This window comes from Barbus barbus, assembly GCF_936440315.1.
Source record: "Barbus barbus genome assembly, chromosome: 40".
Classification (NCBI taxonomy): Eukaryota; Metazoa; Chordata; class Actinopteri; order Cypriniformes; family Cyprinidae; genus Barbus; species Barbus barbus.
The window spans coordinates 1,518,667-1,535,335 of NC_136718.1; the positions used below are offsets into that span (position 1 = coordinate 1,518,667).

A 16,669-nucleotide genomic window follows, 5' to 3' on the forward strand; every position below is an offset into this window, starting at 1 on the left:
AAACAGTTTTGCTGAAGAAAAAAAAGATGGCACATGATGAAAGACATTTCTGATTGTTTTGTAGTTTTCAGGGGATGGTGCTAAAACCCGCACATTTTTTTTAAAGCAGCATATATAGCCCTCTTTATTAAGATGTATTTTGGTCGATGCATCACAAGAACCTCGCTAAATACATGTGTAAATGCAATTCAATTTTGATTGTCCCCTTTCAACCACTGGAGGTAGTAGACATTGACATTGCGTTTGTGGTGTAAACCCTCAAAATGTGTTTAAACAGCTGCAAAGGATCACCTACTCCAGGTGTTTCTAGGAAAACACCTACATTATTGTGGGAAAACGTGCCAAAACATGTATTATATGTTTGCCAATTGGAATCTGAAGAGAAATAAGTGACCAGGTTGGTGCATCATCCCTCAGTCTATCAAGATGTGTTAATAATAAATTAAGGTCACACTAAATATTCATAAGGAAATAAATAATAGTTCAAAAGTACTGCAACAGAAATCTCTTGCCTGCAAGAATCAGGGGTGAGCTGTGGTAAAGAATGCAGTAAATCATGTAGAATACACTGAAAGTTCAAGCAATATCTAGCTATATCTGCCAGAAAAACAAAATAGTAATTCTATAAGGGGAAGCTCATTTGCCCTGCTCAGGATTTTCCCACGCATGCACTGCAGGAATCCTTTTTATTGTGTATACTGTCTTGTCATGAAGGATGCGATCAGGCAGTCTAGCATGGGGGAGGGTAGAGAGAGCAAGCATCTCATGCAGGGATGCAGCAAGCGTCTGATTGGCTGCATATATATACGGCATCAGAGCTGGAGAAAGCAGAGAGGGGAGGAAACACTGCGACGCAAGGAGGGATCCCAGCATCTCACTTCGCTGGGTATTCAGTACTGAGCTTCCTCCGCTGGGCCAAATCCCCTGAATGCAGGCGCTTGACATCTCCACATCTATTTCCAAAGCAGCCCTCCTCCTCTAGTCTCTTTAGCCATGAACTACCTGCGCCGGCGTCTGTCGGACAGCACCTTTATCTCCAACCTGCCTAATGGCTATATGTCAGACCTGCAGAAACCAGATCCTCCTCAGCCTCCCCCTCCTGGACCAGCCTCGGGGCCGGCTCCGGTGTCCCCGGGCCAGGAGAGAAAACCCATCCAACCCCAGCCTCTGGGGACGGGATTCTTCAGCTCCATCACCAGTGTGGTGAAGCAGACAGCCGCCTCAGCAGGGCTGGTGGAGCAAACGGCTGTGCCCGCCTCGTCCAAGAGACACAAGCTCCTGCTGGTCATCGATGAACCACAGCAGGACTGGTAAGAGCAACGATTTTCACTTGAGCTCCTCGATAAGGTTGAGTTTTTTCCTAATCAGGCTGTATTTGGCTTCTCCCCTTGTTTTAATCCTTATCTGTTGAGTTATTTATTTAGTGCTATACGCTTAATCATTTAATTTAGTTTTGGTGCAAATATAAAAACAAGAAGATATAGTAAATGCACACTTTCATAATTGACTTCTTTCATTCACATGCTTCATGCTGTTTTTGGCTGGGAAAAGGCAACGCCATTACTGGATAAATCTTGGGTCTCACTGATCTACATGCCTAAAGTGTGTTTGATTTGTAATGATATTTCACTTACTCTCTTACTCACGCAAGATGACAAAGTACCACATAACACAGATTATTTAGAAAACAATAGTGAATTATTAACATGCATGTAAAGAATATGGGTGAATCTCAGGAATATCTGAAGCATTTCCAGACTTTAGAAAAATCAGGTGGACTCTGCAAATTGATGAAGATAATGCTTACACTCTTAAAAGGTGCTTAAAAGATTCTTCACAGCGATGCCAAGAACCATTTTTGGTTCCACATTCAGTCAAAGGTTCTTTAAAGAACCATCTCTTTCTTTCCTTTTTATAATCTGAAGAACCTTTTTTTGCCACAAAGAAGCTTTTGTGAAACAGAAGGGTTCTTCCGATGTTACAGGTTCTTTATGGAACCATTCAGACAAAAAAGGTTCTTCTATGGCATCGTGAAGCACCTTTATTTTTAAGAGTGTACATACTATTTCATATCTGTTCTATCCTCAATTTCCTTGGTCATTTGTTCAAAGGATTAGTGTGAGGAGTAAATGCATGCTAATTATCCTTTACATCTATATTAGTAATAGCATGCAGAAGAAATGGTCAAATATTGTTTAGTCTTGCAGAGTGCTGTTATTTTGTGCGGTAGAATGAAGATTTTTGTGATACATTATATGTCAAAGATATTATAGATATTACAGCATAATGTCAAAGACAATATGTTCAGAGACAGACAAACTGGCTGACTGATTGTTTTCTAGCTGCTTTGAGATGTCACATATCATATCATATTTTTATGGTTAGTGTAAATAATCCGGTCTGAATCAAAGCTCCCAAACCATGTAATAACATATAATGCAGATACAGATTAAAAAAAATACTATATTAAATACATTTTATGTTTAAATGTCTGTTATTAATATATTAAAAATATGGATTTTATTCAATTAAATCTTGTTGGTATGCGTATAGAAAATTATTTTATTAGAGAAATTGTTGAATAATGTGTAAATAAAATGCATGTGCTTAGTTGAGAATAATTTGGGATTAAATGAGTCACTAATATCCACAATAAGTGACCATTGGTTTACGTGTTTGCTCCACCAGTTTACAGTAATAACTCCTGTCTGAAGGAGGGCTGCTGTGTTATGTTTTTTGTGAAGATTAGACCATTTTAAGCCCTTTAACATCAATGCATTGAAATTAATAGGTGCAGTAAATTAACATTTTGTATTTGACATTATGATAATTAGATTAAACATTAAAATGCTTTCAACTTTCTTATATATTAGGATATAACCTAAACATTCGATCTATATACAGTATAATATACTGTCATTTAAACTGTGATGTTGTTAGCAATATAACCTTCACTACACAGTACCGTTTACTACACATTAATAGCGATTTTGACTTCATATGAGGTACTTGATTTAGTTTAAAGGTGGATCAGCAGTGTGCATCTGTTGCAGACCGACAGAGAAGCAATCAGTCGAGATTTCAGTCCGGCTCTGAAACCATAGTATCCGTCAGCAGAGGAACAATAGTGCGCTGCATGATACTGTTGGTGAAATGTGTAATTACTAACAAGACGGTTAAACTGCACTGGTCTGAATTATAGCTCTTCGTGTTACTAGCTCAGCAACCTACATCCAGTTTGGTGGCACTGCAGCTCTGTAATACAGCTAAATCCACCTATTTTCAACATATCTAGCATACCTTGACAGAATTTATTTTGTCATTGAAAATAAATGATCATAATCATTTACATTGTGTGTGTCCTGATATTCCCTACACATGTTGATCAGATGTCCCCACAAGGATAGCAATACCAGGAAATTTTTACCTTTTTTGAGGAAATAGGCTTATCTTGTTTTATGCAAGTGGAAAAATGTGTGTGAGGGGTAGGTTTAGGGTAAGGGGACAGAAAATACAGTTTGTACAGTAGAAAGACCATTATGTCTATAGAGAGTCCTGGTAAAACATGGAAACTAGTGTGTGTCTAACCTCAAATTGAAGAGAAAACATTCACATTGTAACAAGACAATTTAATCGAGGAATTCCTGAAATGTCACACGAACTACTTCAGGTGAAAAAATGAGCAAAAATGTTAATCACCATGGTAACTAGCCTACTGCACAATATGCCATCATCCTCGTGCCAACATTTAGGGCAAAAATACCACCTTCATCACTGGAGTATCCTATAAGAGATATCTTTGTACACTATTTGCCCTTAAAAGGTTCACAGAAGTACCTTAAGCATAGTAGTACTATATGCACCTTTAACGGCCCCAGTGACAAAAGCTTGTTATTTGTAGCACAGTTCTAAAGAGGTTTTTTTTTTTTTACCCAAATTATTGATGAATCTGAGAAAAATAATGAACTCACATATGATAAAGTACATTACTAAGTAATCTTAATTTCACTTAAGTATTTGTGTGAAATATGATTGCATTTCTGTATGATCAAATTTATTTCAATTTGGGTAATACTTTGAACAGAAAAATGTATATTGTAAATATAAATATATATTTAAATATATATCATAAACAGAGCGGGGTAGATTGTAGTCAGTTACTGATTACAGATTACACAATTAAAATTGTAGTTAGTAACGTAATGTAGGTTACTCATTTTAGGTCATGTATTCTGAGTACTTTTTAGATTACTCATAGTTTACTTTTTTACCAAACTTGTTTTGAATTTACCATTAAAAGTACCATATTGATGCAAAAAATAAAAATAAAATATATTCCTTGAAATATTTTTCTTTCTTTCTTTGTTTGTGAATATGGTCAAAGCTGAATGGTTTGACACACAGTAGGATTTTTAGAAAGGAAAATTTAAAAAAGGAAAAAAGAAGAATTAGGGACAATCAGTAAATGAAGAATAATGAGCATTTTAAAATATAAAATAATCTCATTACAAGTACCTAATTGGAATCTGAGTATGCTATCCTGATTACTTGTCATCAGTTACTACCAAGCTCTGATCGATTTTAAATCTTTTTATTCCTTCCCTTTTACTACAGGGCCAAAATCCTTAAAGGAAAAAAACTGAATGGAGATTATGCTATTAAAGTTGAACAGGTGAGGTTATGAAAGTCACAAGACAAATGAGATTAATCAAAGTATTCGTATTAGTTGAGTTCCTGATTGGTTGGTTTTGTTTTTCAGGCTGAGTTTGGAGACATCAGTGTTGTGGCTCATGCTAATGGATCATGTAACGTGGCTGTGCAGGTTCTGCAGAATGAAAACACAGCTGTCAGGTAAACTCACATATAAAAATCACCACAAGCTATTCGAATCGTACCGCTACCTTAATGTGCAATAACTATTGTCTAAAACTGTCAGATCTATCATGTTATTGTATTGTATTGTATAAGACCTGGCACAGCCTTACTTCCTGTTGCATGCACATGCTTTCAAGTGGCCAAGACCGTATGGGGAACAGGTGAGAACAATTAGTCAAACTAGACAAGGACTAAATGAGGGAGCGTGGTAAAGGAAAACAAGGAGGCAGGACAAGGGAAGCACATGGCCCAGAATACAGTGGTTACAATATAAAATACTATATTGAGTACACATTACTAAGAGTAAATTGACACTTAATGGGGCTGTACCTGTCACGGATCTGTCTGTTCTGCTCACTCGCCAATCACAATGCACGCCTGCACCTGGAATCACCTGAGCCTTGATTGAGCACACCTGCACGTCATTCAGACCTCATCATCCACTATAAAGACGCACACCTCACAGCACTCCATTGTCCGATCTCGTTTGTTTACGTTTATTTGAAACGTTGATACGAAGTGGACTGCTTACAATATCTCAGCGATTTACCTGCTACTTACCTCATTGTGTACTTGCCTCCAGTGTTCTCTCCAGCGTGTGTTCCCCAGTCTGTCTGCTCCAGTGTTCTGCTCCAGAATCCGCCTGTGTGAGGTGTGTGTCCTGCTCATAGTTCCAAGTATACCTATCATCAAGACAAGGATATTGAATCACTCCCTCGGCGCACTCCAAGCTGGTCTATCAAAGTATCTACTCACCGTATCAGTCAGCTTTGCTCCACTGTTTTGTAAATAAACATCTGTTATTGAACTAATCCTCTGTTTGAGTCTACTTCCGTAACAGAAGATCGGACCTATACCGAAGATGAGGTTGGAGATAGCCTCCATTAATGTGTGGCCCAGGGAAGAGGACAATCTTTCTGGAGGATGCACAATATTCCTCACGCTAATGGAGGGTTTCAGAGTCGGGCTGAATGAGGAATTCCAGATGTTGATGCCGTCAGGTGACCCCAGCTGGTGTTTGGCACAATATTTGAACTTCGCCCTGTGGATAGCTGTGTCCTCATACCTACTAGGGGAAAGGGAGGACCTACCAGCTCCAGATTCCAGCCCATCAGCCGTTCCTCATTCAAACCCATCTCGTTCAAGCCCTTCACCTTCCGTGATTCCCTCATGCCCGCCACCGTCCGAGGTCACCTCAGTTCAACCGTCGCCCGCGGCGAAGTCTATGCCGCTGTCATCCACGGAGAAACCAAGTCCGTAGGTGAATCAAGGCCTCCGTTCGCGGCACACTCAAGCCTGCCGGCTATCTCTCAAGTACCCCTAGGGTTATAGGTTGAGTATGAGGGGATATTGTGGAATCCTATTTCTGCTCCTCCAGTAACTGTTCTTCCTGTGCCTGCTCCTAGTCCGCGTTCTCCAGTGCCTGCCCCTTGTCAGCTCCCTCTAGTGCCCTACTCTCCAGGGTCAGTTCCCCTAGTGTCCGCGCCTCCAGAGCGCCCACCAGAGCCTTCTCCACCAGAGCGCCCACCAGAGTCTTCTCCTCCTGAGCGGCTCCCAGAGGGGAACTTCCCCAATCATTTTTTTTGGGGGGGGCTATATACCCCTGATCTGGATAACCTTAGTGGCTGTCGGGAAGACCTGGGACGAGGCCACTATGGTTCCTCCGTCTAGGCCTCCTGAAAAAATAATACGGCCATGGCTCCCCGAGTCGCCAGTCCCGTCATGGCCTCCTGAGTCCCCGGATCCGCCTTGGCCTCCCGAGTTTCCTGTCCCGCCTTGGCCTCCCGGGTCTCCTGTCCCGCCATGGCCGTCGGAGTCCCCAGACCGCCCTGGAGGCTTCCCCAGCGTCCCTGCCCTGCACCAGCCTCCAGGGCGCCCACCCCCTCTCCCCGGTGTTACTATTACGATGCGGGACGCGCCTTCCGGGAGGGGGAGGTAATGTCATGGATCTGTCTGTTCTGCTCACTCGCCAATCACAACGCACGCCTGCACCTGGAATCACCTGAGCCTTGATTGAGCACACCTGCACGTCATTCAGACCACATCATCCACTATAAAGACGAACACCTCACAGCACTCCATTGTCCGATCTCGTTTGTTTACGTTTATTTGAAACGTTGATACGAAGTGGACTGCTTACAATATCTCAGCGATTTACCTGCTACTTACCTCATTGTGTACTTGCCTCCAGTGTTCTCTCCAGCGTGTGTTCCCCAGTCTGTCTGCTCCAGTGTTCTGCTCCAGAATCCGCCTGTGTGAGGTGTGTGTCCTGCTCATAGTTCCAAGTATACCTATCATCAAGACAAGGATATTGAATCACTCCCTCAGCGCACTCCAAGCTGGTCTATCAAAGTATCTGCTCACCGTATCCAGTCAGCTTAGCTAACATTTATTTTTTTCATCTATAATAGCAAATAAAGTTATATTATTAAACTGGAAGGACAGAACTAATATCTCTATTACTCAATGGCTCCATTTGTTAGCAGACACTCTTACACTTGAGAAATTAACTTCCTCACTTAGGAATAAAATGCCCACTTTTGAAAAAATTATGGAGCCGCCTGCTAAAGTTTCTGGGCAGTTGAATCTGGTATAATATGAAAACTGCATATAACCAAATATATGGAAAAGTAGGTGTCTTGACACGCACTTTAGGTCCTGGTTAATGTGCATTACAATCATGTGTAGTCCCCTGTCTTGTACATGGTCCGTATGTACACGTTTGTCAGCCTTTCCTTCATGTTCTGTATTACCATCTACATAGGTAAATTTGTAGCAGTGTGAGAGATTTGTGTAATGTTTGTCATATGTTCTGTGTTTGAATCTTGTGCATTGTATCTCTGTCAAGTTGCAATATATGTGTATATATATATATATATATATATATATATATATATATATATATATATATATATATATATAAAAGGGAAGCACATGGCCAACATAAAGACAGAGACATGTGCTCAGACACAAAACAAATACAGAAACATTAAACAAAGACAAAACCGACAGAGCTGTCAGGACAGAGCCTTGACACCTTTGCTCTCTTCTTCTACGATCTGAGCTGATTCCACTTGTGCTACATAACCACTCCATTGAAAATTGGAGTATGAAATGCTTCTCTATTGTGGATAAAACCCACAGAGACACTGGGCACATGCACCAGCTGTCCGTTGGCACAGCGATTGGTCTCCGCTCCTCCTCATTTACTGGTGCCACAGTGGTCTATAGTATATCTCCCTGCTGGGGGGATGGAGAAGAAAACCCCCAGCGCTGCCCTCTGTCCCCTTGAGGTGAACAGCTCCTGTCCCTACAGAGCATAGGACTTTTTTCCCTTCGACCTGAGCTGGTTGGGCAATGACCGCAGTAATCATCCTCTCTTTGACTGCTGCGTGAAGTTTCACATGAGCAGACTGAAAAGGTCTAGCCCCAGTTCCCTCATATATCTTGAATATCCAGATAATCCTTAACAGGTACACTGTGAGATAAGGTTTGTCTCAGTGCCTTCATCTCTACAACACATGCCGGGACAGCTGGAACAAAGTGTTTAATCTGTGTGATGTTTCTAAATTTCTAATGTTTTCAACTGTTAATCATTTTCAAACATTTAAACACATTTATCCTTACAGGAGCACTCAACACCGATTACTATCAGACTTTCAAAATCTTGAATTAAGATTATAGTAACTGAACTTTAAAGCACAGCCACCACAAAATCAGAACTTTGAGATCATTCCGAGGGTAAATACAGATCATTAAAATCATAACAATAAATTGTTTAGTAGCTGTTTTTGAAATCAAATCTTTGCTTAGTTATGACAGGAAACACTGAAATCTGGCAATGCCTTGGGGGGAAAAAAAACAGTTAAACAGTTACACTGAAAACATAAAGCGTCTACATAAACCCAAATAGGAAATAAAACAGTTATCTAATAAGCATGTGTCCAATTCTCTGTCCTACACTCCTGAAACACTGGTGTCTCATATTTTAGAGCACTCAATGCAATTTATGAAAGAAATCAAATCAAATCTCTATGTGTGAAAAAAATCAGATGTAGCCCTCTTTGTAATCTTTAACATTTTCATAAGTAACTGTAATTTAATTTCAGTTTTTTTCTCAGTAAATGTAACTGATTACAGTTGCATTTACTTCGCAATTAAATTACGTAATTCTGTTACATGTCCCCAACACGTCACATTGCAAAGATGACTCAGAAGAATAGCTTTTATCTATGTGTGTGTGTGTGTGTGTGTGTGTGTGTGATCTATGCCCCTACAGGTCATTCAAGCCTGACTTTGTCCTGATCCGACAGCACGCTTACAGCATGACAGAGAATGAGGATTTCCGTAACTTAATCATCGGCCTGCAGTACGCCGGCATTCCCAGCATCAACTCCCTGGAGTCCATTTACAACCTCTGTGACAAGCCCTGGGCAGTAAGTTTGAGAATGGTCAATCTGACATGACATATCATTTGATAGATATCTGCTGCAAACTCATCTCTCCAAACGTATCTGCAGTTTGCATGTCTGATCAGCACATGCAAGAAACTTGGACAGGAGAAATTCCCATTAATTGAACAGACGTTCTATCCCAACTATAAAGAAATGGTAAGAGATCATTGCATGAACATTATCTTCCAATGATGACTGTATCTGCATAATTAAATAAACAAATACTCTGTTTGTGGGAAAACAAACCAGGTGACCATGCCGGCATTTCCAGTTGTGGTGAAAATTGGTCACGCTCACTCTGGTGTGGGGAAGGTAATGATTCAACTGAAACAATGAGCGTAAAAAGAAGCGATGCGTGCTCGTGTAGCTATGCTTGTAATCTAATTACATGTGTTGTTAAGGTGAAAGTGGAGAACCACACAAAGTTTCAGGACATAGCGAGTGTGGTGGCCATCACTCAGACCTACAGCACCTGTGAACCTTTCATCGAAGCCAAATACGACATGAGGATCCAGAAAATCGGAAATGATTACAAAGCTTACATGTGAGTCACAATGCTATTCTGTAGAGTTTCTGAACACATCTCAGATTTAGCTAAATGCTGTTCTTGACAGATGAAGAATGCTCCTCGTTTCATAGGAGGACGTCAGTCTCAGGTAACTGGAAGTCCAACACTGGCACTGCCATGGTGGAGCAGGTGGCTATGACCGACAGGTAACCCACACAACAATAGCACCATTTAAAGCATCTGCTCTCAGGTAAGCAAATATGCTTCAAGCATGACTAAGCAAGTTGCATTATTCTGCAGGTATAAGCTTTGGGTTGACACCTGCAGTGAAATATTTGGAGGCCTCGAAATTTGTGCTGTTAAAGCTATTCATGGAAAAGATGGAAAAGATTACATTACTGAGGTGTGTGCTATGCTTTTGCTAGTTGTATACATGTGACATATAGGGATGTTGTAGAGCTTAGATGTTTTGTAGGTTTTCTTCTACAAATTCAACAAATGTGTTGTATTCTCTATGTAATATTATACTAATAACGGTGGTAATTTCATTAGGTAATGGGTTCGTCTATGCCACTGGAGGGGGAACATCAGGCCGAAGACCAGCAGCTAATAGCAGACATGGTCATTGCCAAAATGAATCATGTTATGGCACAAAATCCCAAAAGACTAATGGCTATTCAACCAAGAAAGGTAGATAATGTATATCACATTGTAAACACACACACAGACCTAACTTAACAAAATAAGGCAGCATTTTACCTTTAATATTTGTTTGATTTTCAAAGCAAGCATGCCAGCAGCTCAGATGGTAAAACTAAATCAATGTTGTGAAGGTCACTATAAGAATGATTTTCTGGTGAATTAATTACTACAAAAACAAACAAACAAATCAAATGTAATTTTTACATAAAATAATTTAGTTCAGGCAAGAACTTAAAACAAAGAGTAAATTCTACAGTCAAACCAAAAATTATTCAGACACCAGATATAATTTTTGATATATTTTTACTAGTGGGTGCAGAACACTGTAGTTCATTTATATAAGTGATGATAGCAAAATAAAGTAAACTGTGACATATTATACCCAAAAAAATCTTCATACACTGGAATACTAGTAAAATTGATTAAAAAACAATTGGCACCAAAAATTATTCAGACACTTTTTTTTTTTTTTTTTGAAGTGTTTTTCTTTAATTGCTAATGTGACCTTTTCACACCACAGACTGAACTAAATGAAGCATTGCTTGGTGATTGGTCGAGCTAAATTGGTTTTATCTAATTGTGTGCTTAAACTTACCAGCTGACAGCTATTCAACCCAATTCATTACATACCTTTCTCTCAAAGTTATCTGACTTTATCAAGATCAATTTGTTCTGACACAGTTTAACTCTGAGTTCTTGTCATATTGTATTACTATTTTCTGTAGCGAATAAACTATGACAATTTGAGAAATGTTGAAGGTATCTGAATAAATGTTGGTTTGACTGTATATTAGTACTCAATTTAACCTTATAGAAATGATAGTTTGAACTTATAAGTATGTCTTACTTGGAATTGTTTGTTATGTTTAAAGGATTCTTTAAGTGAATGTCAAAGTTATGATCTGGTTGTTCCCATCATGCACTGGGGCATGAGTAATCAATTAGCTTAACTTTTTCACTCTTTTCGAGTTGTATTTACACTGTTTAATGGTTGCTTTTGCTGTTTTGTGGCATCTGGAGTTCATTTTCTACTCAAAATGACCCATTCATACTCAGACTGTTCACTGATCGTTACCATCATTGTGTGTTGTGTCCCAAGTATTGAGGACTCGGTGTTCATTTGGGTAATAACTATATTGAGTATATTTATTATTTAAAGAAAGGATAAAAAGCTATCTACCTGCTTACTTACATGTTTGTAGATGAACCACATAGCGTGTTTTTTTTTCTTTTCAGTGCTGAATTTTTTGAGTAAAGTTTATTAACCATGACTGTGAAATGTATTTGAGTATTGCAGATTAAACTTAAAATAATTCAGTAGAAATGAGTCCTTAAACTCTAACTGGCCGTGTTAAATTGACTTATTTCCTTTGCTAGTTTTACCTAATTTAAGTAGATTTTACTTAATTCAATACTTAAATTTGATTTAAAAATATGCATGCACCTGTGTGAGTTTTACTTGTTTTGTTTGTTTGTTGTTGTTGTTTTTTATCATGAGTGTATGAGCAGATGTGCTTGTTTCTTTCAGAATGCTGTTGACAAGGATGCGGTGGTTGAAGTAAAGAACGCCCCACCACAGAAAGCTCCTCCACAAGGCTGCTTGCAGTACATTCTTGACTGTAATGGTGTTGCAGTGGGACCAAAATTAGTGCAGGCAAACTAACATAATCGTGAAAGCTCGAAGCATTTAAGCTCCTGACAGGTTGTGCTCAAACATTCAGACAGTGACCTGAGGTGCAAGGGAACAAATAATCTTAGTTTGGGGCTGATCTGTACTTCAGTCTGTACTGTGTAACTTTCACTGTTCTGCGCTTGTGATGGTTGCTTTGTTTCTATGTGAAGCGGTTGTCTCTTCAGGGTTGTTTTGTGGTGATACAGCAGATTGTGCCTAGTGTTCAGTGCCACTCTTTCCTTGTACTTAGTTTTTTCTTGTCTCATGTCTTGTGTTATGTTTTAGTAAATGGTGTTCAAAGAGTTACAGTGTGTGTGTGTGTGTGAGTGTGTGTGTACCTTGTATTCGCTACATTATGGGGATCAAATGTTCCCACTAGTATAATAATACCAGTACATTTTGTCCTTGTGGGGACATTTTTTGGACCCCATGAGGGAAACAGCTTATAAATAATACACAGCGTTTTTTGAAAAAGTAAAAATGCAGAAAGTTGTGTGTGTGAGGGTTAGGGTAATGGCATAGGAAATACAGTTTGTACAATATAAAAACTATTACGTCTATGGAATGAACCCATAAAACATGAAAACCAGTATGTGTGTATGTGTGTGTGAATGGTTGTATACATACATGAATGGAGACTATAAAATATAAATGAACATTTAATTGCATGATCAAATGTGTGTGTGTCATTGTGTGTTGAAAAGTAAGGTGTGTATTTTCTTTTGTGACATCACTGTTGAAATAATATATACGATACTGTATGCACTTCTAGTATTGTGAATGTGTTATAAAATATGGTGAAATGTATTTGCCACAATGGATGAAAGCTATATTACTAACCATCAATCTTTTTTTTTTTCTTGTTACTAATATTATTGCATAAATGCGATTAAATAAACAATAAGCAATAAAAATAAAACTCTTGAACAAACAATGAAGCAGTTAAGTGAATGTGCTTAACCTTCAGACAATGTTGACTGTCAACCTTAAGAGTTCAAAATAAAATTATATTGTTTAATTTCTCTTCATTTATATTAAATATGCAAACCTTGTCACCAAACTTTGGGATCTAAACCCCCAATTTAAGAAAACTCTTTAAATATCACAAAATAACAAAATGTGTCAAATTTTGAGATGTTTTAATGAATTTACGATATATATAATATTTATGGAAAAAGATGGTAACACTTTATTTTACAAAGTCTTTGTTACACAATCTAAGCAGGATTCAAACCAGGGTCATCCAACATGGGAGACAGGTGCGCTATAGTTGTTGTTCAGCCCTGTTCCTGGAGGAACTTGCAGTCTTGAAGTCTCTTCTAATGAGCTGATGACCTCGATCAGGTGTGTATGATTAAGAAGATATGTGAGATGTGCACTGTTGGGGGACTCCAGGAACTGGGTTGAAAACCCCTGCACTATAAAACCATTTAAACTGAAATTTGAAGATGGGTTTCCCAGGTATCAGAATATCACACTTCATCATCAAGATGTTTCACAACTGTCTACATAGCAAGCACTTGAAACATTAATCGTTAGACATAACGGGATTGTACGGGATTGTACAAGCTCCCTGTCAGAGCCTTTTCAACATGCAAGCATCCATTATCTCTTTAATCATACATTGCAGATCTGCGTGTGTTACAAAAAAATTATTTCTGAAACTGTGGAGGAAATGGAAGTATCCTTCAAGCGTTGTGTTCAAATGTGGTAAAACGCCTAAAGCAGTGGAAATGGCTAAGGATGAAGAACGGTGTATTGTACCGTCAAGGCCATCCTTCACAGGGTGGTGAGCAGTTTCTTCTGCTCTTGCTTCCAGCATCTCTGGAGTCCAGCATGACTATCAGGGAATGGACCCTCATGTCTGAGGAAATAAACAGATGAACTGATGGTGCCAATAATGTGTTTTCGAAATACACATTTAAGGCTGTCTACCTAGGACCAGAAAGCATCTACCGTGGCAAAGGTGCTGGATGAGCGGTTTTACAAGTTTTGTCTTCCCATTCCCATTTGCTCTAAGCAGGAAAGGAACCTTGAATCCACCCTTATTCAACAGTTGTGTGAGTTGTATGGCATTGCATGTGGTCGGATCACCTCAGTCCATCTGAGTGGAAATGGTCAATGCAAAAGGTGTAGCTGCACATCTGCTGCACACTCTACTTTCTTGCTAAATTTGGGCTATATACTTCCTCAAGAGGTTTTCCTATAAGTCCCCACCAGTCTAGTGAATCACCACATTTGGGCAAGATCCACTATTGCCAGTTTACTTTTTCTTGGGCAGAATTGAGTCCACTAGATTTCTGATCATCAAGGCAGACAGGCCCGAAGGTGGAAGAAAAAAATACTGTCTTCAACTGAACTACGTTCTTTACTGGAAATTCTTTGTATTAAGTTTCAATACATACCAAGATGAGGATCATAACCTGTTTAATTTATAGGCCCTCTTATGCTAAAATGGTAGAAGGGAGGCACTCATTAAACATGACTAGCATTATATGTACATATCCGTTCCATCAACAGGAAAAAGCAGATGTGTCTACCACTGAAATGGCTTTAGAGACACTAATGATTTGTTAGCAACTTTTCTATCATTCTTCTTTTTTTTTTTTTTTTTTTCAGAGCCACTTTTGACTCTGTTGATCACTCTCTGTTATTCACCCGTCGTCAAATTGGTGTCCCAGCAACTGCTTTAATTTTGTTCAGATCTTATATATCAAGGCAGTTTGTCTCTCTGGGTGGATATAGATCTGAAATGGGTACAGGTCATTTTGGTGTCCCTCAGGGTTCAATTCTGGGCCCCCTTAGTATGTACATTTTTTTTTTCTTTTTGTCAGCTTTTAAAATCACTCTTTCTTAATTACCATTTTTTTATGCAATGACACTAAGATTTACATTAATTAGAAATTTTACATTAATTAGAAATTTGAAACCACACACATTGGTATTGGTGGTTTATTGGGACTCTCCATAGGCGTAATGGGTTTTTATACTGTATAAACTGTATTTGCTATCACCCTACACCTAAACCTACCCCTTACAGAAAACTTTATGCATTTTTAGATTTTCAAAAAAACAAAAAAAACAATTTAGTATGTTTCTTTAAGCCTTCTTAATTACAGGGACATGGGCAGTGTCCTCATAAACACATTCACATTGTAATACCTCTGTCATACCCATGTCATTATACAAATTTGTGTCCTCATAAACCACATAAACATGCACACACACACACACACACACACACACACAAAAGCTCTAAGCACCCATTCTAATTCTGAAAGGCTATATTCATGGAGTAGAGAAGAATTGTGCCAGATTAAGCCTGCTTTTTTGGGGGGGCAGATTCATGTTAAAATAAAAACCTACACTAACTGGATCACATATTACAAATTTAAAAGCTAATTCAACTCAAGTAGCTCATTCAGTGGGTGCCCAAGGCTCGTTGATGCATATGGGGAGCAAAGGTTAGCCTGTCTGATCTGATCACACAGAAGACCTAGCCTACTGTAGATAAAATGGATGAAAAACTTGCAACATACATTTAATGCTGGCCACATAGAAAGATGCCAAAACACAGTGCATCACAGTTTTCTGTGTATGGGGCTGCCTAACTACAGACCAGTCAGAGTCCCATGATGACCCTGTCCACCATTGGGCACATGAGCATCATAACTGGACCACAGAACTATGGAAGAAGTTTTCTTTTAGATCAAGTGGATTGTCGGGCGCATGTGTTGTTTACCCAAGCTGAATCTAACATTCGTCTTGTACATTCTTTACATCACTGCATCCACAGATCTGTTCATAGTTTTAACCAAATATGTTGCTTACAACAGAACATCTAGTGTTGATATTCATTATAATATTTTCTGACTTTACACAAAATATGCTGTTTACACCCTTAATTAGTGGCTGTTTGCAGTCTTTTGTGCTTGTCCTAAGCAGCTACTAAATGTTGACAAATATCCTCCAAGTCCAGTAATTAAAAAAATATATATATGTTTGCTCACATTTCCTCCGTTTTTACTCACAGTGGTTGTATGATAATGATCTTTGACCACTTCACATGCTACTCTCAAAACTCTGACAGCAGTCGTTTATGCTCTAGGAAATAACATGCGTTATAAAGAATCAGTGGTACATAAACCTTTGAAAAAGATAATTATGTACAGTAACAGTCATTATTTTGTAATGTGTAATACAGTGCCTTGCAAAAGTATTCATACCCCTTCATTTTTTTCCATGTATTCTTATGTTGCAGCTTTATGCTAAACTGCATTATATTACTTTTCAATACTCATCAATCTACATTTCATACACCATAATGACAATTAGTATTTGGATACTTGGAATTGAGGTTCATCAGACCAGAAAATCTTGTTTCTCACAGTCTGAGAGTGAAATTGGAATGCTACTGAGCTAAACTGTGTCACAGAAAAGGGTATGAATACTCAAGCA

At 38.7% G+C, this 16,669-nt stretch overlaps 1 protein-coding gene across 1 annotated transcript; it reads left to right on the top strand.

Moving 5' to 3' along the window:
- The first annotated feature begins 829 nt into the window (after positions 1–829).
- On the top strand, positions 830–13,228 carry LOC306859428 (synapsin-2-like). Its single transcript, XM_079400446.1, has 11 exons — positions 830–1,310; positions 4,615–4,672; positions 4,760–4,851; positions 9,155–9,311; positions 9,396–9,485; positions 9,579–9,641; positions 9,731–9,873; positions 9,969–10,043; positions 10,138–10,240; positions 10,390–10,527; positions 12,068–13,228. Exons 1-11 carry the CDS (start codon positions 994–996, stop codon positions 12,200–12,202), a joined length of 1,371 nt encoding a protein of 456 aa, XP_079256572.1. The 5' UTR covers positions 830–993; the 3' UTR covers positions 12,203–13,228.
- Positions 13,229–16,669: the final 3,441 nt, after the last annotated feature.